General features: G+C 44.7%; 2 protein-coding genes across 8 annotated transcripts; one reads left to right on the top strand and one right to left on the bottom strand.

The window, feature by feature from the left end:
* The first annotated feature begins 2,158 nt into the window (after positions 1-2,158).
* Positions 2,159-15,966, top strand: LOC136466519 (uncharacterized). Of its 7 annotated transcripts, none has more exons than XM_066464961.1 (21): positions 2,159-3,670; positions 4,477-4,770; positions 4,859-5,113; positions 5,220-5,352; positions 5,437-5,576; positions 5,658-6,291; positions 6,958-7,022; positions 7,104-7,205; positions 7,363-7,505; positions 8,381-8,436; positions 10,093-10,736; positions 10,840-11,030; positions 11,142-11,433; positions 11,767-12,054; positions 12,132-12,241; positions 12,828-13,158; positions 13,670-14,071; positions 14,235-14,472; positions 14,588-14,726; positions 15,403-15,555; positions 15,647-15,966. In XM_066464961.1, exons 1-19 carry the CDS (start codon positions 2,231-2,233, stop codon positions 14,590-14,592), a joined length of 5,763 nt encoding a protein of 1,920 aa, XP_066321058.1. In that variant the 5' UTR covers positions 2,159-2,230; the 3' UTR covers positions 14,593-14,726; positions 15,403-15,555; positions 15,647-15,966. The 7 variants fall into 7 exon arrangements, with proteins under 7 accessions (XP_066321058.1, XP_066321056.1, XP_066321055.1 ...); XM_066464959.1 differs by having other exon boundaries at positions 15,397-15,555; XM_066464958.1 differs by having other exon boundaries at positions 14,588-14,788; positions 15,397-15,555.
* A 1,966-nt stretch (positions 15,967-17,932) lies between these two features.
* On the bottom strand, positions 17,933-21,836 carry LOC136466518 (uncharacterized). Its single transcript, XM_066464955.1, has 6 exons — positions 21,377-21,836; positions 21,064-21,223; positions 20,795-20,977; positions 20,616-20,699; positions 18,925-19,006; positions 17,933-18,805 (listed from the first exon to the last, which is right to left on the bottom strand). Exons 1-6 carry the CDS (start codon positions 21,709-21,711, stop codon positions 18,372-18,374), a joined length of 1,278 nt encoding a protein of 425 aa, XP_066321052.1. The 5' UTR covers positions 21,712-21,836; the 3' UTR covers positions 17,933-18,371.
* Positions 21,837-22,342: the final 506 nt, after the last annotated feature.

The following is a 22,342-nucleotide window of genomic DNA, read 5'->3' as shown; positions in this document are numbered from 1 at the left end:
TTAGCCGCAGTTAGACGACTCGACGAACCTCCTCTGTGCGATTGTGGAGATCGAGCTATGATAAACCCTAAGAATACATTAGAGTTTGTGTGTTAGAAACTATAGAAACTTGAATTGTGGTATGAAACTATAGAAACTTGAATTGTGGTGGGTGGCCTTTGAGAGCACACTAACTTAGTATAGTGGCATAGCCATTGTGTGGTTAGAAACTATAGAAACTTGAATTGTGGTAGGTGGCTTGCATTTTAGTAGGCTAGCGCAACACTTGCTTCGCCTTATAATTGTCTAACCGCTTTTGCTAAGTGTTGTTGTAGAAATTTTTAATAGGCTATTCACCCCCTCTAGCCATTAGGACCTTTCAGTAGGATCACACAAGGGCATGAGGACATAGTGTGCCCTAGTCTTTCCAGTATCAAACATCCCCTTCAGTGTGAAATCATCGCTAAACTTTACATTCAAACGGACACAAAGGTCGTTGAAGCTAGGAGATTCATCAAACAATTCCAATTCTTCTTCCATATCCTCAAACATACCATCTTCTCTCCTAACACTTCCTCCGTAAAAAACTCTAACACAACAATCCATCTGCAAAAGCATTTCAAGAAACTTCATCAAGTCATCGAAATCATCGTACGTAATGTTCATAGTAATATTAATACCTTTTCTAACTATAACTATACTAACTAATCTAATATTAACATTTATACAATCCTAACTACAATAACTAATTAGACTAAATACAATATATAACTAGACTCACTAACTGTACTAACTAAACTACCTAACTTTACTATCTATACTAACTTACTATATTACCTATACTAATTAAACTAACTAGCTTTACTAACTATACTAACTATACATTACTAATTATACTAATTTTATTTATTTTACTAACTTACTATACTAACAATGTCTATTCAATCAACAAATACACTATGGGAGTATCTCGTGGCAGCGGCGGTCATCCTCGCGGCGGTGGCACGCTAGACCGGGTCGGGAGGCGCGGGCGCTGGCCTCGACGGGCAGCCGTCGTGCATGGCCAGAGGGGTGGCACGCCGGTGTGCGGGCGCGGGCACGGTGGCCAGACGTGGGTAGGCGCGGGTGTGCGCAGGCAGGCGGGACTGGGCCGCGGTGCTTTTATTCGGCTCTGTCGCGCCACTGATTAGGGTGCATCACTACCGTGCCAAGATCGGTGGCGTGGCAAGCCCTGCCACGTCATCGGTCAGCATTTCCGATCGTCGTCACGTCATCCACCCGCCGCGCCACCATGCATGGCACGGCACAGGCGTTTCGCCGTGGCATGACAATAGGTGCAGCCAAAAGTGTTAGTTAAAAAAACAGTGTTAGATTTAAAATTAGTTTATAAAAAAGTATTAAAAATAAAAAAAATTCTCCTTGAGCCCCTGCGGCCGCTCAACACGTCGACAATGACCACCATATGCCCGCTTGCTCGCAGTGCCCTCCGCATCGTGCTCCGCCCTAAGCTGCATGTGCCACCGTCCTTTCCGCGCTCCTGCACTGACCGCTTCCTCATCCTCTCCTTGCTCTCCATGCATGGCACACCTCACTGGATCCCACAGGCAGCGGCGGCGCCATCACCGCCCGTCTGACTCCATGTGTTCTTTGGGTTGGGGTCCTTGGCGAAAAGGCCAGGGAGGCACGGCCGAACTGAGATAGGAGGCGGCGTGGTCGGCTTCGGCTTTGTTGTCATCAACAGCGGTCGAGATAGAGAGTCCGAGAGATGGGGAGGGCGAGACGAAGCGGGGAGATTTTTTCTTGAAAGAGCGGGCGAGACTGAGTGGGAAGCCACGTCCGAAGGGATGTGGGCGGACGGATGTTCGAGTCGTTCATTTATGTCTTCTTGCAAACTTTAGCTTGAAAACAAAAACCAAACAACTTGTTATTACCATGATTTTTTAATATATACCCAGAATTGGGCTTGGTCACAAGCCAGGTTTTCAGCCCTGATTTTGGCCATGGGCCAATTTTCTTCGGGTGAGGCTTCTTGGATCACCAACCAAACCGAAAGGGGCTGGTCAAACGAGAAGACCCATCTCGTCATCGTCAAACGGCATGTCCTAATGGGCCTATGGACTGATAGTATGGGCCTTGGCCCAGTTTGCACCCGTAGTAATGCAGTCATCACATCAGTAAACGAACAGACGCATTGCGCAAAAAGCTCGCAAAATCGCAGCACATAACCTTGGACGCGAAGGCGTCGACCCCGATGCCGGCGTCGTCCTCGTCGCCGGCGATGGCGTCGCAGCATGCGCCGACGCCGCGGGAGCTCGACCTCGACGCTTTCCTCCCGACGTCTCCGACCTCCTCCGCGTCCTCCGACGCCGACGCAGCCGACCCCGACCACCGCCGCGCCGTCGACGACCTGCTCCGCCTCCTCTCCTCCTCAGACTCCGACTCCGACTCCGAGGAGTCCAGCCGCATCCCCAGCAGCACCAGCAGCGGGGCGCCGTCCCGTGTCCAAGCCCCGGCGCCTCCCGCTGAGCCCTCGCCGTTGCCGTCCCCGCCCCCGCCCCCGCCCCCGAGGAGATCCGCATCGGCCTCGCCGTCGGAGACCCTCTCCTCCCTCGTCGCGAGAACCTTCTCGAGCAACGGCGCTTCCTCGTCGTCGAGGCCCCTCCCCTCGCTCTTCCGGGGCGTCCGCCCCAGCCCCAAGCCCGGCGCCGCACTTGCCGCTGCCGCCGCAGCGTCCCGCGCGGTCCTCACCCCACACGCCGCTGCCATCAAGTCCCGCCGATCAGTCTCGGCGCCCGTGGAGAAAGTTCTGGTGGAAGAGGGGAGTGGCTCCGAAGACTCCAAGGAGCTCCCTCCCACTGGGAGCTTGGAAGCAGAGGTAGAAGAGAAGGGTAATTCGGAAGCGGTTGCTGAGGCGACCAAGCAAACTGCAGATGGGAGTGTGGGTACAGAATTGGGAGAGGATAAACAGGCAGAAGCGGGAGGTGAAGAGAATGCTGAGGCTATAAAGCTGGTGGAGGCAAGTTCTCTGGACTCTCTTGTTGGAGAGGAATCCAGTGGGCATGAGCAAGGTGATGATGTCAATTTGGCGGAAACTGACCAAGTTGTGAATCAAATTGAGGCTGTCTATGAGGAAAATGGGGATGGCGAAACTGTAGATGATAATCATGTGCAATCAGATCAGGGTATGGATCTAATTGGGGTTGTTTCCGAGGAAAGTTCTGATGATGAACAGGAATTTGAAAGATCTGACAGTATCATGGAAGAACAAGTGGAATCTGGGAGCTTAATTGATAAAGTGATTGAAGAGAGGGTAGAGCAGCTGGAGGCCAGCAGGAAGGCCGAGAAGAACGCAGAGAAGAAGCTGAAGGTGTCAATGAAGCCGTTGGAGTGGGCAGAGGAGCTTGAGAAGAGGCAGGCCTCGTTTGGTCAACACTGGGAGGAAGGAGCAGCTGCGCAGCCCATGCAACTAGAGGGAATCGGAAAGGGCCCACCAGCTATCGGTTACATGCAAATTGAGATGGACAACCCAGTAACTCGTGCCATGTCCTCACCATCGTTTAGGTCAGACCATGGATCTCCCCAGGTGCTGGCTGTTCATAAGAGCTATATAGCAATGGGCACATCTAAAGGTGCTGTCATTGTCATTCCAAGCAAATACTCCATTCATCAAGCTGATGATACAGATGCAAAGGTTAGTCATTAGTGTTGGAGTGAATAAGGCATGTTTGGTTCACACTAATCGGTATTGTTGTATATTTCGACTTAAAGATGGCGTATTTATTATGCATTATTTTGGTGAAGTTAAATATTGTTCTTTCAAAAACATTTGTTGCTGGATATGACTATCATTTGGTGTCAACTTACTGGAAGTCTTTACTTTCTTAATTTCTTGTCTTAATAAGGAATAAACAGGAAGGGACTGAGAAGTATTGTTACATTTCTGTTTCTGCAACAGCTCTATGTGCATTTTTTCCCATAATTCTGTAGATGAGTTCTGGTGATCAGAATAGCACTTGCACTTCTATCAAAGAATTAAGTCAAGCTTACTCTGAATTTGGTTTGCTGCCAAAAATATACTAATATAGTGTCCATTACTGCACCAGAATCTGATACAAAGACAACATTTAGGTAGAGTTTGCAGAAGTATCTCAGATTCTAAATTTGGAGTAGAATATGCAACAAGTTCTTGTGAAGAAGCTGCTTAGGGAAATCCTTTGTTTGTTGTGCCCTTTTAGTGGACACAATACATCAGTGTGTCATTGGAACATCACATTGTTTTCTCTTTCTTTCTCGCTGATTGAAATGCTATTAGTTTTTCTTCAAAGATAACACATTGATTTGAATCAATGGCTGCACATATAAATCTGAGAACCCCATATGCAAAATCTTGTTGGACGAACTTGGTGAAACCAATACCTGTTCTAGTTTGGTGGCTTAAAAGTTTTATAAATTATGTGAATCACTTTCGGTATAAACACTTTTCAAAAAAAAATTCAGATGCTGTTCTTATGGAACCAAGGCGAGAGAACTCGATCACCAGTGACTGCCATGTGCTTTAACCAACAAGGGGATCTTCTGCTAGTAGGATATGGTGATGGTCATATGACAATTTGGGATGTACAGAAATCTGCAGCAGCAAAAGTTATATATGGCGAGCATACAGCACCAGTAGTGCATGCTTGTTTTATCCGCCAATCTAAAGCCATCACTGGGGATTCAAAGGGGGTAGTTCTATTGCACACGTTTTCCATTATCCCCGTAATTAATCGTTTGACTGTCAAGGGAACTCAGGTATGGAGAAATATCATTTTACTCTACTGTGCTCACTAGTTTCCGTGTTGAACATGTGGTCTGACAAAACCTTGCTACAATTTGACAGCGCCTTTTTGATGGGAATACTGGAATTGTGCTCTCAGCCTGTCCTCTTGTTATGGATGAATCTTTTGGTTTTAGTAACTCATCTGCCCAGGGAAATCAGACAACTTCCTCCAGTGGTGGTCTTGGCAGCATGATGGGTGGTGTTGTTGGAGGTGTGGTTGGAGTAGATTCTGGATGGAAGTTTTTCAATGAAGGCTCTTCTCCAATGGAGGATGGTGTTGTAGTCATGTTTATTATGCATCAACATGCTCTTGTGGTATGAACCAGTTATAAATTTGGAAACATGTTCTGTGATTTTAGTAGCTATTATATGTGTCATGAGTTCTTATAATGAGGGTAATATTCTATTGTTCTCCTGTTAGGTTAGACTCCGTACCAATATTGACCATGTTGACCATATTGAGACCTTCTCTAGACCAGATGGAGCACGTGAGGGCTCCATTGCGTATGCTGCGTGGAAATACACATCATCTTTGAATGAATCGTCATCAGTAGGTAAAGTAGGCCTTTTTTCATGAGCATTGGTGCTTTCTTTAATATGTATTTCAATTTTTGGGGACTAACGTGATGATGCTATAGATGAAGAACGAGTGTCATGGCTAGCACTTGCATGGGACCGTCAAGTGCAAGTTGCAAAGTTTGTTAAATCTAAGATATTTAAACACAAGGAGTGGAAGCTTGATAGTGCAGCTGTTGGTGTTGCCTGGTTGGATGACCAGGTATGCAAAATTTCTTTTCTGCTATTCATTTAATATCCTCTCTACTTGGCAACAAATTAAATTACTCTCTTTTCTCTTCAGATGTTAGTCGTCCTTAATTTGAGAGGGCAGCTCTGTTTATTCTCTAAAGACGGCAGTGAGCTTCGCAGAACTACCTTTGTTCCTGATGGCCTTCTTTTTGATGACACAATATTGCACCATGCACATTTTTTTAACAGGTTTGGTAACCCAGAGAGGCATTTTAACAGTTCAGTAGCAGTAAGAGGTGCTACAGTGTATATTCTTGGGCCATCTTTTCTCACGGTTTCCCGACTTCTTCCATGGAAAGAGCGAATTGAAGCACTAAAGAGGGCTGGCGATTGGATGGGTGCACTAGACATGGCAATGAGGCTTTATGATGGTCAAACACAGGGTGTTGTTGATCTCCCAAGAACGGTTGATTCGATTAGAGAGGCCATAATGCCTTACCTAGTAGAATTGCTGCTATCGTATATAAGTTATGTTTTTGAATATATTTCAATTGCACTGTCAAATCATACTGGAAAAGGGGGAGAATCAGATGTTCTAATAGAGGCAGATCGATCCCTGCTTACACAAAGAGATGAGCAGTACGCTCGTGTAGGAGGGGTTGCAGTTGAGTATTGTGTCCACATTGGACGTAATGATATCCTTTTCGATACAGTCTTCTCTAAGTTTGTTGCTGCACAAAGTGGAGGTAGGCTTATTCTAACTCTCTCAGTAGAAGCAGTAACATTTCCTTTTGGTTAAGTTCTGAACTTTATTATCCATGCCTTGTGAAACACCAAACATGTAGTATGTCCTATAGATCATTCCATCATATGATCTTTGTTGAACTTTGCCCATGAAAGACAAGAACCATCGAAAGATATTTTCATGCTTGTGATCTAAGTTGTTCATTTTCAATGAATTCCTTTTGAATTCTGAAAACCAATACAGAAGGTTTTCCATATTCTGACTTGTGCTCTTATATTTTTGTGGCCCATTACTCTTATTATTTTTTCTGTCTTGGAATATTGACTCCCCTCCGTGGAATATGCAGGAGAGTTGTGTATTATTTCATTAAGAAGAAGAAATAGTGCAAAAAGTTAAAGACAACACACACACTAACACACGCACCAACACACACTCACTGGCATATACGTGTGTGTGCACACACACTCTCTCTCTCACACTGGCTTAGGCTTAGAACATATATTTTGACTTATGTATTAAAATTTCATAGGATTATATGTATTTGTAGTCTCTATTAGATAAACATTGCATATGTAAATATACTTGCAGGCTTATGGGACGGTGCATTTACACGTATCTGTTGTTAAACTGTTGTTAACTTGAAAAGTTTGAAATAACATGATAACAGGTATGTTTCTGGAGGTGCTAGAGCCTTATATATTGAAGGATATGCTTGGTTCTCTGCCCCCTGAGGTGAGCAGCACCAGGATTTATACTAGTTCTAGGATTAACAATCTGTAAATGAGTATGCATATAATCCAATTGTACTTGTAGATCATGCAAGCACTAGTGGAGCATTATAGTGGCAAAGGATGGTTGCAGCGAGTTGAACAATGCATCCTTCACATGGATATTTCTTCATTGGACTTTAATCAGGTATAGAAAATATTTGTAATGTATCGTCTTGGTCTGTTTATATTGACTTAGAAAATAGCATCTTAATTTGCTATTGAATTTATTATGGTTCCATTTTGTAGCTTGAGCTATAGTTCAAGCTTGCCAATGCATTTTATTATGCTTCTGTTGTGTGCAGGTAGTCAGACTTTGTCGTGAACACGGGCTATACGGTGCACTAATTTATTTATTTAACCAAGGCCTAAATGATTTCCATACACCTCTAGAGGAACTTCTATCAGTAGTTCAGAACACCAACAGTAAAGATGATACTTCTAGTGGGTATGTAATATTCTGGCTCGCAGTAGTTCTATGAAACAATACGATACAATATTTTATATTTAGTGAACACCATTCTACATATAACATGATACGATATTTTATATTGTCCATTAGTTGTGGATTGTGAATTGACCATGATCTTGTTAATTCTGAAATTCCTGATAAAAATGTATCTTCAGGTAAACTTTTATTAAACAGTGTTTATAGCGAACACCGTTGTTGTTCCTTATCTGGCTGTCATTTTTATTTGAGAATAGAACAAATGAAGTAGCGAAGGGCGGGCCTGGTGCAAGCGGTAGAGTCTTACCGCCTGTGACCGGAAGGTCCCAGGTTCAAGTCACGGTCTCCTCGCATTGCACAGGCGAGGGTAAGGCTTGCCACTGACACCCTTCCCCAGACCCCGCACAAAGCGGGAGCTCTCTGCACTGGGTACGCCCTTTTTAATAGAACAAATGAATCGTGATTTTTCCCTTCTTCGGGTGCACAGATGGATGTAATAGTAATACTATGTAAAAGTTTCTCAATTCTTGTGAATCTAAAGGGACGAGATTGGTTGTGCTTGTTTAATTTTTCTTAGATATCCCTGAAGCTACACATAGAACTCAATATATTTTTGCTAGGTTTTAGTATGTTGCTAGAAGAAGGGCAGGCCTGGTGCAGTGGTGAGAGCTGTCTCACTGAGTCACCAGGTCAGTGGGTTCGAAGCAGCCTCTCCGCAGATTTGCGGGGGGAAGGCTTGTCTCGGTTTTTCCCTTCCCCAGACCCCACTCATGTGGGGGCCTCCAGCACTGGATCTGCCCTTTTAGTATGTTGCTAGAATCATATAGAAATATACAGCAATACCTTAGCCTCTAACCTGTTGTTTGTTGAAACAGATACAGGATGCTTGTTTATCTGAAATATTGCTTTCAGGGCTTGGCATTTCCTCCAGGTTAGTTCCTCCATTTGTCATATGATTTTTCATTTACCAGTTCATTATATCAATAGCAGATTAGTATGTAGTTAGACCACAATACCTGTTTTCCATGTGGCATTGCTTTTTGGTGGGCCCAGAATCCTGTATATTTTTTTAGTAAAACTTTGTTGAAAACTTGATTATCAAATTGGAGAGATTTTGAATCTACCATAAGATGCTTTGTCAGTCATCAGAATGTCTGCATCACTACCAGCAGATTCTTTTGTAGAACCAGGAATAGTAAATATTATATTGGGAAAATGTGTTCTTGCCCTTGTTCAGAACTCCAATTGTGATTTTGCCCCTACCTTTTTAACTTTGTGTTTTTACCCTTGATATTTTAAAATGAACTGCCCGTTTACCCCTATTTTGGATGTCCGTTAGATGGACAGGGAATAGGCGAATAAAAAAAATTCCAAACTAGAAAAGCAAAGGCGAAATGACTACACTGCCCCTTATCCTTATCTGGCTCTTCCTCGTCCAAAGTAGACTGCGTCGAGTCGGCGGCATCGGGAGCGGGCGGCTCCGTCGGCGGCGGTGCTCTGGCCTAGGCGTGCGGTGCGGCGGCGCCTCCCGACCTCTGGGCTCGTGCGCGGTGGCTGTTCCCTGGCGAGGGGGCGCACGCGCGGGGGGCAGCCGGGGCTCTCGTCGTGCGCGCACTGGGCAGCGGCTATGCCCGGCCGCGGGTCTCCGCGGCGCCTGACCGCCCGCCAGCCTCTGCCCAAGGACCAAGCTGCTCGGCTGCTATGCGGCACTGGGCGACCTCGCCTCCGCGCGGATGGTCTTCGATTGCACCCCACGCCCAGACGCGTACTCCAAAGGGGTCATGCTCCGGTGTCTAGTCCAAACGGAGCGCCACGCAGAAGCTATCGCGCTGCAGTAGGACATGCGGCGGCGGCGCCCCTACCCGAGGCGCAGGACGACTTCGTGCTGTCGCTCACGCTCAAGGCCTGCATCAGGTCCGCGGAGTACGGGTACGGTACGAGGCTGCACTGCGACACGGTCAAAGCCGGCGGTGCGAACAGCTTCGTGTGAACAGCTTGGTCGACATGTACGTGGAAGCCGGGACCTGATGCAGGACGAAATGTGGTGTCGTGGACCTCGATGCTCAGCGGATGCGTCATTACTGGATATGTATGCCAAGTGGGATGCAGTGTGTGATCGATGAGCTCAGCTACATTGACCTTGTTCTTTGGACGACGATGACTGTGGGGGTACCCACAGAACGAGAACCCTCTTGATGGCTTGTTGGATATATGTATGTCAAGTTGTGCCAAATATATTTGACCAAATGTAATCATTTTTATCAACATACAATATAAATGTGTCGTTCCAAATCAGGGGTAAAATCACAAATAGGCATAACAAACGGAGCAAAATCACATGGGCATTTTTGTCCTTTTGTACAAAATTTAACACAGTTAGAGGAGGATGACGGAATAGGAGCAAACTGGTGCTTCGTTTTGAAATCACAGGGGTAAATTCACAAAGTCAAAAAAGCAGGAGCAAAATCACAATTTCGATACAAAACAAGGGTAAAAATGCAAGACCCCCTATTATATTATGTTGATTTATTCTCTTATATTGTGAATAGAACTCAGATAGATGTTCTGACATGATTTTCTTTTAAAGGGCATGGGATAATTCCCCGATCCCGGCTTCATTCAGTGAGGGAAGAACTCCTGCAATTTCTGCTTGAAGAGTCTAAGCCACTCACTTCTGAAGTATTTAAGGGTTTCAATGCTTCTTGTGGAAAGTGCCTAAACATATGCTATCTGCTATGGATGGATACTGAAGCTACTTTGGAAGTCCTCAAATGTGCTTTTGTACAAGATAACTTTGAACCTAGAGATGAACTTCCAAGTACTGTCCATACATCTGTCTTAGGCAATGAAGATAGTATTGACGCTGGAAACCCAGAGAGCCAAAATACTATGGTACAAAATGTAGTTGATGCCATCATTGACATTGTTGGTTTGAAAAATGATGTGATTCGGTCCGTTGTCATGGGTAACACTGAATCAGAAGTTTGGCCTTCGGAGAAGGATTTTAGCTATTTAATGGAGTTTGTGTCCTTTTTTGTTTCCCACAAAAGGGCTAATGCATCCAAGAGAGTTGTTAGGCACATTCTTACTTATCTCATTTCATCATATGATGACACAAGAACAAGGACTCAGAAAGAAAAAGAAGTTCTTCAACTCTTCAATGCGGTTCCCCAAAATGATTGGAATTCAGATTTTGTCTTGAACCTTTGTTCAGATGCTCATTTCTATCAGGTTTGCTACCACTGCTCTGTTAGATTCACTCCTATGATATTTATGTAGCACTGTTACTCGAAATTGCCAGCTTATGGATGAAAATATTCTTGTCCTTGTGCAGGCCTGTGGCTTGATATTTACTACTAGGAATCAGAATTTGGCTGCTTTAGATAGTTACATGAAGGATGAAGAGGAACCTTTCCATGCTTTTATCTTCATTGATAAAAAGTTACTAGAATTGGTTGATGATGAAGCTTTGTCATTTCATATCACTGTAATATCTCGCTTTCCTGAGCTAGTCAAGCTAAGCAGGTAAAGTTGTCAACTATTTATCAACCAAATCATATTCTTTTCTTTCATTCTTCCTCTCATGTTTGTCTTTCAACTGAATGTGCTCATTCTCTCTTATGCCTGGACTCGCAGGGAGTGTGCATTTGTCTTGGCCAGTGATCATTTCTGTGATAAGATACAGCAAATATTAGCAGAGCTTCGTTCTGACAGACACAGCCTCTTTCTTTTCTTGAAAACTGCTATTGAAGTACACTTGTCTAGAAAACTTGACCTCAGTAAGCTTGAAGCAAGAAACAAACAAACTGTTGAACTCCAGTACTCTTCTACTGATGTTGAAGATTATCAGCAGAGGCTATCAAATCTCTCCAAGTTATGCCACAATCCTGTTTACATCGACGACGAGTTAGTTGAACTCTATCTGGAGGTAGTGATAGATTTTTGAACTTTAGTGCCTTTCAAATGGTATGGAGCATTTGATAATCACTGAACATTTTAGTGCTAGCCGCCATACTGTACATGAATTTTGTAAGAACAAGCTACAAATATATTGGCAGCTAGGGCAGTGAATCTCCAGAAATAATTAGGCATCACATAGCAATTTTCCTTTGCGAATATAAAAAAAGTTGCGTGCTGTTAGCTGCAAGCTTTGAAGTAACTGTCACAAAATTTTCTTTCTGAAAATAAGTAATAGGAAAACAAAATTTATCGCTGCATATTTCTTATGATCTTTGTTAATCAAACACATGTTCCTTGACAGCTTTTATGTCAGTATGAGCGAAGGTCTGTTCTGAAGTTTCTGGAGACTTTTGACAGTTACAGATTGGAGCGGTGCTTGCATCTTTGCCTAGATTATGGAGTTACAGATGCTGCTGCATTCTTGCAAGAGAGGGTTGGTGATGTTGGGAGTGCCTTAGACCTTATTCTGGCTGGACTTGATGAGAAAATTAGCCTATTTATCTCTTCTGTGGAAAATACTTTCTCTGGTGTCGCATCAAAAAGTATCTCTGAAATTAAGCAACTAGACATTGTTCTAGAAATGAGTGAGGTTTATTTCTTGAATTCTTGTCTAGGTTTTTAACTTCTGCTGTGCAGGTATTAACATTTTCAACTTTTTTGTTTAAGGCTCATCCAGTGCTTGATGCATTGCATGCCTCCATTGGATTGTGCCAAAGGAATTCACAGCGCTTGGACCCAGAGGAATCTCAGTCCCTTTGGTTCCAATTGCTTGACTCGTAAGTCATGCTATAATACATGAATACATAAGTGTGTTACAAAAAATAATTTGTACGATGAATCTATAGGCACAGTTTCCATCTGGTCAGTCAGTGTTGCTACTTATGATCATAGCTAGCGGAGTTGGTTGAGGGTGTGGATGTATGCCTAGACCATCCAGGTTCCAGTCCTTGTCGAGGCGAATTTGTGTGCCTATTTTTCTTAATAAAATGCCAGCTGGTTCCTCCTAGGTTGGTCTAGTTTTTAAAAAAAAAATTATATATAGAAAACACCAATGTGTCCCTGTTCTCGAAAATGGCATATGGAGTATTTATGAGCAGAATGATAGCACATATAGTTAATGCCTTAGTTATGGTTGTTAACTTTTGGTAAAAAGAGCAATAAGCCAATAACAGAAATATTTTGTCAGGAAATTATCTATTAGATTCAGTAGCACATCTAGAAAGACAATGTGAGCCTATTGCTGTGGGATAATTTGGGGAAGTTTTTCCAAACTGTTCTCAACTTTTTCGTGCTCATCGTTTGCTGAAGTCATATTTACATATTTATCTTCTATACTAATGTATACCATTACTATTGATTCAGCTTCTCAGAGCCATTAAAAAAATTGTATGGAATCAAGGATGTTAATGGAAAAGGTGCCAGGTCAAATTGGAGTGAAGCACCAATGGAACATCTGAAGGAAAAAGGACTATCTCAACAAATGAGGATTTCAACTAAACAAAAGTGCCTAAATGTTCTGCGAAAAGTATTTTCACAATGTGTTGGAGAAACAATAGAGGCCATGGCTGGGTATATACCCCTACCAGCAATCATGGCAAAACTGTTATCCGATAATGGGAGTCAAGAGTTTGGTGATTTCAAACTTGTGATACACAGAATGTTATCTATGTATCTTTACGAAAAAAGAATACTGGTATGGCTCATTTGTCTATTTCTTGTAGGTAAAGGCTGTAATTACATACTCCATTTACTGCTTTGTGGAACACTGTAGAAGATCATTGGTAAATTTTGAATCACATGACATACCCATTGCAATAGAGCAAAGGTTTGAAAAGGTTGCTCTGTATGGTCCATGTATTCTTGTTGCTTTGTTAGTAACTCGGACCAAGTATGAGACCAGTTCATTAATGTGCCCTTGAATTTTGCTATTTGATAATGCTACTACCGCATAATCCGAAACTAGATATATTCGTCCATGATCTGATATATGTCCCTGCATTGACTCCTGGAATTGATTGTTTGTTTTGCGCATTCAAATCTACCTCATGATTCAAGTGTTGAGCTCTCTACCTAGTAAGTACCAATTGACTTAATGCCAAATGAAAAACATCACTGCTTTTAGTTTCTGGAAATCTCCCATAATTTTTCTGATAGAAAATAATTCTTAGCTTCTCTGCTCTGATATCTAATTCACCTATCTGTAGGAAACAGCTAAGTCAGTAATTGAGGATGACTCATTTTATACCTTGAGCTTATTAAAGAGAGGAGTTTGTCATGGGTTTGCTCCACAGACTTTTGTATGCTGCATATGCAACTGCTCACTTTCTAAAGAAGGTGCTATTTCAGCCGTACGGTTGTTCAGTTGTGGGCATGCAACACATCTTCAGTGTGAGTCTGAGCAGACCAGGTCATCCAATCGGGAATCCAAAGAGGGATGCCCTGTCTGTCTCTCGACGAGTGATACACAAGCTCGAAGCAAATCACCTATGTTTGAGAATGGGCTAATGAAGTATTCTGGGGCTGAACATGAATTGTCACATGACATCCATCAGATTCATGAAGTTGATCATGCTGAGAGATCTCGTGGGCTTCAACAGATGTCACGGGTATGACTATATCAGATGGTCTTACCTTTTTTAGGTTGTATCATAAATCTCGCAACTAAAACTGGACGCCTTGACAAGTGAAAAGTGAAACTGTACCTAGTTCTAATCTTCTATTGTGTCTTCTAATCGATATGTGATATGTGGATAACGTTTCTTTTTTCAGTATGAAATACTGAATAATCTTCAGAAAGCGCAGAAGTCCTTTCATATAGAAACCGTACCTCCATTGAAACTTGCACCGCCAGCTATATATCATGAGAAGATACACAAGAGGACCACTTCAGTTGGTGAAACTAGCAAACATTCAGTTAGAATTCAGAAACCCCAGAAAATATGGCAAATGAAGGAGCAAAAATCAAAACAGACTGGGAGTCGTCATCCACAAAAGTCAAGTTTTCTACGTGAGTTCATATTCCAGTCACTGACATCATAAGAATTAATGTCACTGTGAATGTCACTGTGCTGATTCAATTATGGTTTTCTGTTTGCATGCTTACTTTCTTTGATCCTCTGCAGGTTAATAGAAGAAAAAAAATGCTGCTTTGTTAAGTATGGTATGTGAAGGGCGGCCCTGGTGCAAGCGGTAGAGTCTTACCGCCTATGACCGGAAGGTCCCGGGTTCGAGTCGCGGTCTCCTCACATTGCACAGATGAGGGTAAGGCTTGCCACTAACACCCTTCTCCAGACCCCGCACAGAGCGGGAGCTCTCTGCACTGGGTACGCCCCTTTTTTTTGTTAAGTATGGTATGTAGTTCAAGCTTTACACCTCCAGTAATCTTGCTTGTATCATGTTTCTTGTTTTAATATGTGTGAGATCTATTGAAAATGTCTTTAAGATCAATACTAAAAGAAGGATATTAACACTCCAGCCTATATATGGCTGAATGCACGATGAGGCTGAACTTATAACTGCAGTAGCTCTTTCGAAGTGATGCTAAACCTCCATCTTTTGAATCTTAGCAAAACACCTGATGGCAGTCAAGCATGGCACAACAAAGTTAGATACTGTTTAAGTGAGATTTATTTTGATCCCTTGCTGTGACCAAATGGCTCGCATTTACTTATGATCAAGACAAAAGCTGGCTGGACTAAAAGGAAAGCATGTGTATTTGAAATTTTGAATGGAGTTCAGAATTTGTACTGAAATTCACTTGCAATGTTTGATTGTTGGATAGAGCGTCAATTTAGCATATATTGCTATTTACACTCTCCATTGACAAACAGGCAAACAGCTAATTTCATGATGTTTCTCCTTTGCTGGTTAATTTCTTACCTGGTATTGCTTGCTCAATTAATAGTGCATATTTTTTTCTCGTTTGGTGCAGAACCAGATTCAAACTGATTGTTAATTTCATTCATGCAATCACCACAATTGAATCTTCGAGGACCACTAATTTGTCAGCGTGATCGAGCTGCTCATCAGTACATAATTTTTTGTCTTGGGGATGCATCTTGCTGACGAGATCCTCTCTCCCTGTACCATGGTCAGTGGTAGAGTAGCTGCTTCGAACCAGTTTGCTATTTGCCTGGGTGGAATTCATCTTTGTTGCTTACAAGTTATCATCTTAATTCCAGGTTTTGTGGAATTTGGAGCCAGGGTGCTTTGGGCTAGGGAGGAGGTACACTAAGCACTGGCCAGAGTTACAAAAAAACATGAGGCTGTAACCTGAAATAGAGTAAATTGTGAGAAGAAATTTTCTTGCAGTTCATCGTGATTAGTTTCTGTACAGAGCATACACGTGGTGACATGACCCTTGTACATACACACATTCACAGTAAAGTGGGATGCTTCAATCAATTCATTGTAAAATACATACACATAGGATTGCTGACATGTGTCGCCCTAGAGTAACTATGGCTAATTGATACATCATGCCAATTATCCTTGCAGTTCATCGTGATTAGTTTCTGTACAGAGCTGCTATACTGTCGGTTTTGATATCAATGCACATGATCGACGTTTTTTTCTTACATTACAGAGGGAGATACAGAACGGAATATTCGTTGCATCTTGCAATTATACATCTGCTACAATTTGGTATCAGATATCAGAACAGTTATCTGGGCTAACAAAGTCGTCAGACTCCTGCTTCTGCTGCTACGAACAAAAAAAAGTCGTCAGACTCCTGCTTCTGCTGCTACGAACAAAAAGAGGATGTTGTACACTTGTACTCAAACTTTGGTTTGATTCCAAGATGAATCTAGGCTAGCAAAGCCATGGCTGATAGGGTTTTACATGGGTCTGATCCGCAAGCAACATGCTGCTAATCGCTGTCGCTAGCCCTAAGCTCTAAACGACATGAAGATCTGGTTCGGGGAAGTCAGCCGCCGCAAGCTCTTCAGAACACGTCGGGCCCGTGGAACGCCTGGAAGCGGCAGCTGTCGGTGCCGAGCATCCGGGCGGCGAGCGCGTAGTTGGCCGCCTCCAGCTCCGCCACCTTCTTCCTCAGCTCCGCCGCCTCACGCTTGGCCTCCTCCTCGCGCGCCTTCGACTCCGCCGCGGCGCGCTGCGCCGCCTCCTCGCGCCGGTGGAGCGCCGCCACCCCGTGCTTGAGCACCCCGTTGTCGCGCTCCAGAGCCTCCTGCCGCCTGTGCTGCTCCGCCACGCCGCGCTCCAGCGCCTCCGTGCGCGCCCTGAGCGCGCCGTTCTCCTCCCGCAGTGCCACCGCCGCGCGCTTGGTGACGGCGGCCTCGATGAGCTGCAGGATCGCCGACGCGCGGGCCCTGGCGTCCGCCAAGTCGGCGGCCGCGGACATCTGATCGACAAGAACGCCCGCGCACTCCTCCATGCCGTCGCCGTTGGCGCGCGCCGCCGCGCTGGAGACACGGGACGCCGCCTCCTGCTGCAGATAGGCCGCCGGCGCGGGCGAGAACCGTCCGCGCTTCGCGAGGTGGGGCGGCGCCGGGACCGGCTCGTCGAGAAACGCGCTGGCGCAGCGCTTGCGCGACGCGAAGACGGCCGCCATCGTCTCTGTCTGTGCTCTCTTCTCCGTCTGGACGGTTCGTTTCGCGCCATATTTATGGTGCCGGGACGGGCGTGGCGGTTCCGGGTTCGGCTCCGGCTCCGGGTCCGACTTCGATTCCTGTCCGCTCTCGGCCGTCTTCAATTACTCCTTTTGCATAAAAAAGGAAAAAAAATACTCCCTCCTTTTTTATACTCCCTCCATACCCATAAAACAAGTCGTTTAGGACAGGATTGTACATATATGCTGCAGGAGACGAACGCAAGCACGAGGAGGAAGTGCGGCGAGCAGCGAGGCGAGGTGAGGAGGACGTGCGGCGAGCGGCGAGGCGAGGCGACGAGGACATGCAGCGTGCGGCGAGCAGCGAGGCTATGCGAAGAGGATGTAAGGCGAGGCGAGGCGAGGAGGCGTGCGGCGAGGAACGAAGTGCGAGGCAGTGCGAGCGCTTATTGGATCGGCCAGCGGCAAGCCGAACGGGTGGCGTGAGTAACGAACAGGCGCGATCAATGCGGACGGCGTGCACGCGCGCGATTAAGGGAGGGGCAATCGCGTCCAAACTTGTCCTCGGGTGCAGAGAATGACATGATTTGTGAAAACTGGCCAAGTACGTATATTACTAGATTTGTTTTAAGTGAAATGTTATACCTGGAAATGGCTGGATTCAGTTTTGGATCAGAAATTCAGGATTGAGTAAAGTCTAGTCCCAGTCCACACATGACAGGCGTGGTGTCCGAGATTCGTCAAGTCGAGTCCGTCCATGCTGATTGAACAGAAACGGAGAAAGACTAGATTGAACAGAGCGGAGAAAAAGCTATATGGAAGCAGGGAAACCGTGTCCACGGAGATCAGTGATGTCCAAACTACTGTCGCCCTGCAGGTTCAAATTCTACATTCAATACCAAGAGAATTCGAGCACTAGCATATAGATTAAAACAGTCCGACCATAGTGCCACCCGATTCCTTCTCACCTTACCAAGAAAAGCAAAGTACACAGAAAAATGCTTGTTCTTCTCATCTGCATAATCATCTGATCTGGTCTGGTCTGAGATACAAGAATTACATGAAACAAATTTATATATATATATATATATAGTAGGAATTCCTTTTCTAAATGGGAAGTACATTGTTTGCCCTATTCCCTCTTCCTCATTACCCGACAGCCGGCAGCATATATGTACACCAAAATGCTCTTCATCTGCTCTCTTACAGTCACAATGGAATTAGCGCCAATAAACCAGCCACTGAATCACCTCTTTACTCCACTCCACGTCAGCGAATCAGGGCGAGTACAGTTAGCACATGGGCCAAGCGGAGGACGCTGAGAAAGATCAGAGATGCTACAATGTCTTCCTCTGCCCAACGAATTTCCGCGCGACGCCAAAGATGAGAGCCTTCGTTAGGAGCCCTTGATCAAGAGTACAGGCCAAAGCAACTGCCCCTCCGAGTACAAGGAACCTTGCCACGTGGTTCCTCGCAGGCTTCTCTTCTGCTTCCACGATTTCTGATTCGTCGCTGTTGGACTCCAATGACCGAACAAAATTGTCGCCGACCTTAGTATTGATTCGGGCCATCAAGGCACTCCGTGACGCTGGCTCCCCGGCAGCCCTGGCTTCCTGATAGGCCCGGAGTCCAGGCTCAATTTTCTTTACACATCCCCACATTCCTTGCCGAATACCAAGCTTTGCAATCTCATATGGGATACCCATGTCCTCATGGTGAAACAAGAGAATCTCACAGGCTGTCAACCCTCCGTTCCCTCTCTTGGATTCCACTGTTCCAACATCAGTTCAAAAGAAAATTCCTACTTAGAGAAGTGCCACAGAAAGAAAAGGGAATTTTCGGTTATTCATATTTCCCAACTTCAAGCAAAGTAAGGAAGGAAATGATTACCTGCACGGATGCACCAGCTTGAATAATACAAATCAACTCTTCGAGGTTTGTTACGCCGTGGAATGGATGAGCATGGTATACCCTGCATCACATTACCAATACATCAATGGTTGGGCATGCGCTGATTATATGAGTAGCCTAATAATCTCTATGGTTACATATCAAGTGATCTGATCAATGCAAGTGAAACTAGCCTCAAAACTACTAATTGCTAACAGGATCATTAACAATTTCTTTTACTTTGCATTGATGTAGAAAATATCTAGGATTAGAGAAACATCCTACAAACCACTGCATATGGAAGAATAAATGCTCAAAAACAATGTCAATATATTACTAAATAACTAACTAAGCTTCCACTGCAATTTGGACCTAAACAATTTTTCTCTCTTAGGCATACAGGCATTATATATAGGCTCCAACAAGAACCCTGAGGGGAAACCATCACCTGTACTGACTGATAGAATAAAAAAATAGTGATTCATTCATACTATATCAACTAACTGAAAGTGGATGCAGAAAAATAGCAAAATTATTTATATCGACTGAGTGAAGAGTGATGGGTTAGGAAGGGGTAAAAATAAAGCAGCAGAGAAGTATACAGGCAGTCAAGGAAAACAATAGTGAGATACCATTTATTAAGTGAAGGCATAAGAACGGATATTCTAAAATGCAATGAGAGAAAAATTTGGGTGAAATAGAAGATCGAATAGAGATGGAATAATAGGGGAAAAACTTATTATGAAAATATGAACACAGAAGCATAGGAAAAGGAGAATACTGTTTAGCAGTGTACATGATTCTCTAAGAGTGTGAAAAAAAAAGAAAGAGAAACCTTAAGAAAGCTCTTGCTGTTTCAGGAATGAATTGGACCAAACTAAAAACATGTGTAGAAATATGAAACGCAGTCAGGGAATTAATTTAAAGATATGCTCTTGTGGCTTCTTTGTATATTTTATTTTTGCCAACGCTTATGGCTTCTTTGTTGAGATAACAGAGAGTGGAAGAACACATCACGCAAGAAAATATAGCCAGAATTGGCATATTTCTAAGTTCAACATTGATATATCGTTACTTCCCAGCTTCTCCTTGCTGTAACAGGCAGTTGCTATTCAATGGAGGTTCCCTCTTCCCTGCATAGTTTGTTTTCAAAGGAATAATGATGAAAAGGAAGAATTGGAGACTTCACTATCAACAACTCAACATTAACATCAAAACTTCAATGATGTTAAAAGCTTGTCTAAGTGTACGTGGACAGGTGGCCTCAGGTCAGTATCATTAGATACACATAGCCATCATGAAATATCAGGATTCAGAAACAACCACTGAACTTCTAAGCCATATGTCTGCCTATTCCAAACTGAGTTAGTTGAGGGGCAACAACATAAATTTTGCCAACAGTCCATATGAAGCGTAAGCTACAACCACTGAACTTCTGAGCCGTACATCTGTGCTATTCCTAACTGAGTTAGTTGAGGGGCAACAACATAAATTGTCAACATTACAGTCCATATGCAGTGCATGCTATAATCAAGAGGCCGCTATGTAACAAAATTCAACCAAGAAAGTATATATTTTTGGATTAGGGGTCAAGCATAAGTCCCATTACCTCCTGGAATCAATCCCCAAATAAGGAAGTGCTACAAAAGAACAACATGCAGTAGTTTTTCAAGTCTATTACTCTATTTTACCTTTGTGACACAATAATAGGCGCCCCCCAGTTTCCATATCCGACGAGCAATTATGTACTCTCTGTCACTGCAGAAGAAGGGGAACTGCAACAACAAGAGCAAGAGATCGAAGCATAAGCTGATTTACATGAAATCAGTCAATCAGCGAGACCTTAAAGCAAATCCCAAGATAAGCTTACCTTCCGGACCCAATGTACTTTCATCGTCCCAGTGGTCTGGCACTCCTCCAGCGTCTTATGATAAATAAGCATATCATCCCACTTGTTGGACATTCGGAACTCGTCGTCCCCGAAGAAGTCCCTCACTTCCTCTGGAGTGGTGTTCTCAAAGATGCTGCTACTCTGATATTGTGGAGGCCCAGTCTAAATTCATCCAAATAAAATTCAATCATTACATGAACATAAAATTAAGTAAAACACGACACTAAGGCTCATGAAAATCCGTTCACCTGGGCATCCCTCCTCCACGCCTGGTAGGTCATGGTGGGCAGCGACTTCTCCATCATCTTGATCCAGGCCGGGCCGCCGTCCCTGCCCTCCACCAGCCTCCAGAGGTTCACCAGGTCATCCTTCCCCACAGCCAGCTCCTCATTCGCCATCTCCGACGACCTGCCAAGCACCACCATTCCGTGATTCCGTCAAAGGTAGCTCCTTTGACACGCCAAATCACCACCAAAGAACTAAGCCTTTGAACACAACCCCGCACCAAGAACCATCCAGCACATTTCTCCGGGAAGCCTGCCAGCACACACAGTTACATACCCTTGCACGGCGTCCTCGTCGTCCTCCCTCTGCTGCACGGCGGCGCCGGCGTAGCCGAGCGGGGCGCGGAGACGGGCGGGGAGCTGGGCCTTCCAAAAGTCGAGCGTGGCGAAGGGCGGCTGCGCCGGCGCCTGCGCAGCAGCGGCGGCGCTGCCGCCGTCGACGATGGCGACGACGAGGCCGGCTGCCCAGCGCGGGCGCCAGGCCCAGCCGAGCAGGAGGCCGAGGAGGGCCGCCGCCCAGAGGGGCCCCGCGAGGAGCGCCATCTCCCAGGCCGCCCCCCACGCTGTGGGCAGCTCCAGCACCCTCGCCACCGCCGACAGCACGTACCCCATCGGAGCCGACCGGCCGGGCAGCGACGGCGTGGGGGGAACGGACGCGGCGGTGCGTGTCGGGGGTGGGTTGGGGGGCGGAAGGAGGAAGGAATGGGGGCTTTGCGGCCTATGGCGAGGATTAAAGACTCGATTTTTTTGGATTTTTTTTTGTTTGTTTGGTTTGGGGAAGGGGGGAGGGGAAGGTGTGGTGCACGGGCAGGGATAGAGGTCACTGAGGTGTGGACATGGTGCATGGATTTGCCTCTAGTTTATTTGGATGACTTTGTTTTGTTTGACCCCCTATTTTTTTCTATCTGTTTTCCAAATTCTTTTGTTTTTACTTTGGAGAGTCTTGGGACTTGAGAGTTTAAATAGTCTATCCCTCTAGTTTATTTGGACTTTGCAGAATTGTAGGGATGCTAGGTGATATGGTAAACAAAAGCTAAGGAGATTGGTGGGCATTTGTTTATTGGTTAGGACTAAGGAGTTTTACAATTATTTTAAAGGTGTGGGTTGCTCCTTTGGTGTTCTAACTCAGGTACGGTAGACTAATAGTGTGCTATTATTGTGTGCTTAGCACATCATCTCATTAGATGTTGGTTGTGAAGTCGCTTTCATAAGAATTCCATGTCCCCATGTTGTTCCTTAAAGG

This window comes from Miscanthus floridulus, chromosome 7 (assembly GCF_019320115.1).
Source record: "Miscanthus floridulus cultivar M001 chromosome 7, ASM1932011v1, whole genome shotgun sequence".
NCBI classification, from domain to species: domain Eukaryota; kingdom Viridiplantae; phylum Streptophyta; class Magnoliopsida; order Poales; family Poaceae; genus Miscanthus; species Miscanthus floridulus.
Note: the sequence above shows the minus strand (reverse complement) of the source record. Positions and strands in the feature narration are given on the sequence as shown.

Coding starts and splice junctions, on each gene's coding strand:
- LOC136466519 (XM_066464956.1), top strand. CDS start 2,231: ATGCCGGCGTCGTCCTCGTCGCCGGCGATGGCGTCGCAGCATGCGCCG. Junction 4,771..4,858: donor TGACTGTCAAGGGAACTCAG/GTATGGAGAAAT, acceptor ACAATTTGACAG/CGCCTTTTTGATGGGAATAC. Junction 11,434..11,766: donor TAGTTGAACTCTATCTGGAG/GTAGTGATAGAT, acceptor GTTCCTTGACAG/CTTTTATGTCAGTATGAGCG.
- LOC136466518 (XM_066464955.1), bottom strand. CDS start 21,711: ATGGGGTACGTGCTGTCGGCGGTGGCGAGGGTGCTGGAGCTGCCCACA. Junction 20,700..20,794: donor AAGTACATTGGGTCCGGAAG/GTAAGCTTATCT, acceptor TTGTTGTTGCAG/TTCCCCTTCTTCTGCAGTGA. Junction 19,007..20,615: donor CCTATTATTGTGTCACAAAG/GTAAAATAGAGT, acceptor AATGTGATGCAG/GGTATACCATGCTCATCCAT.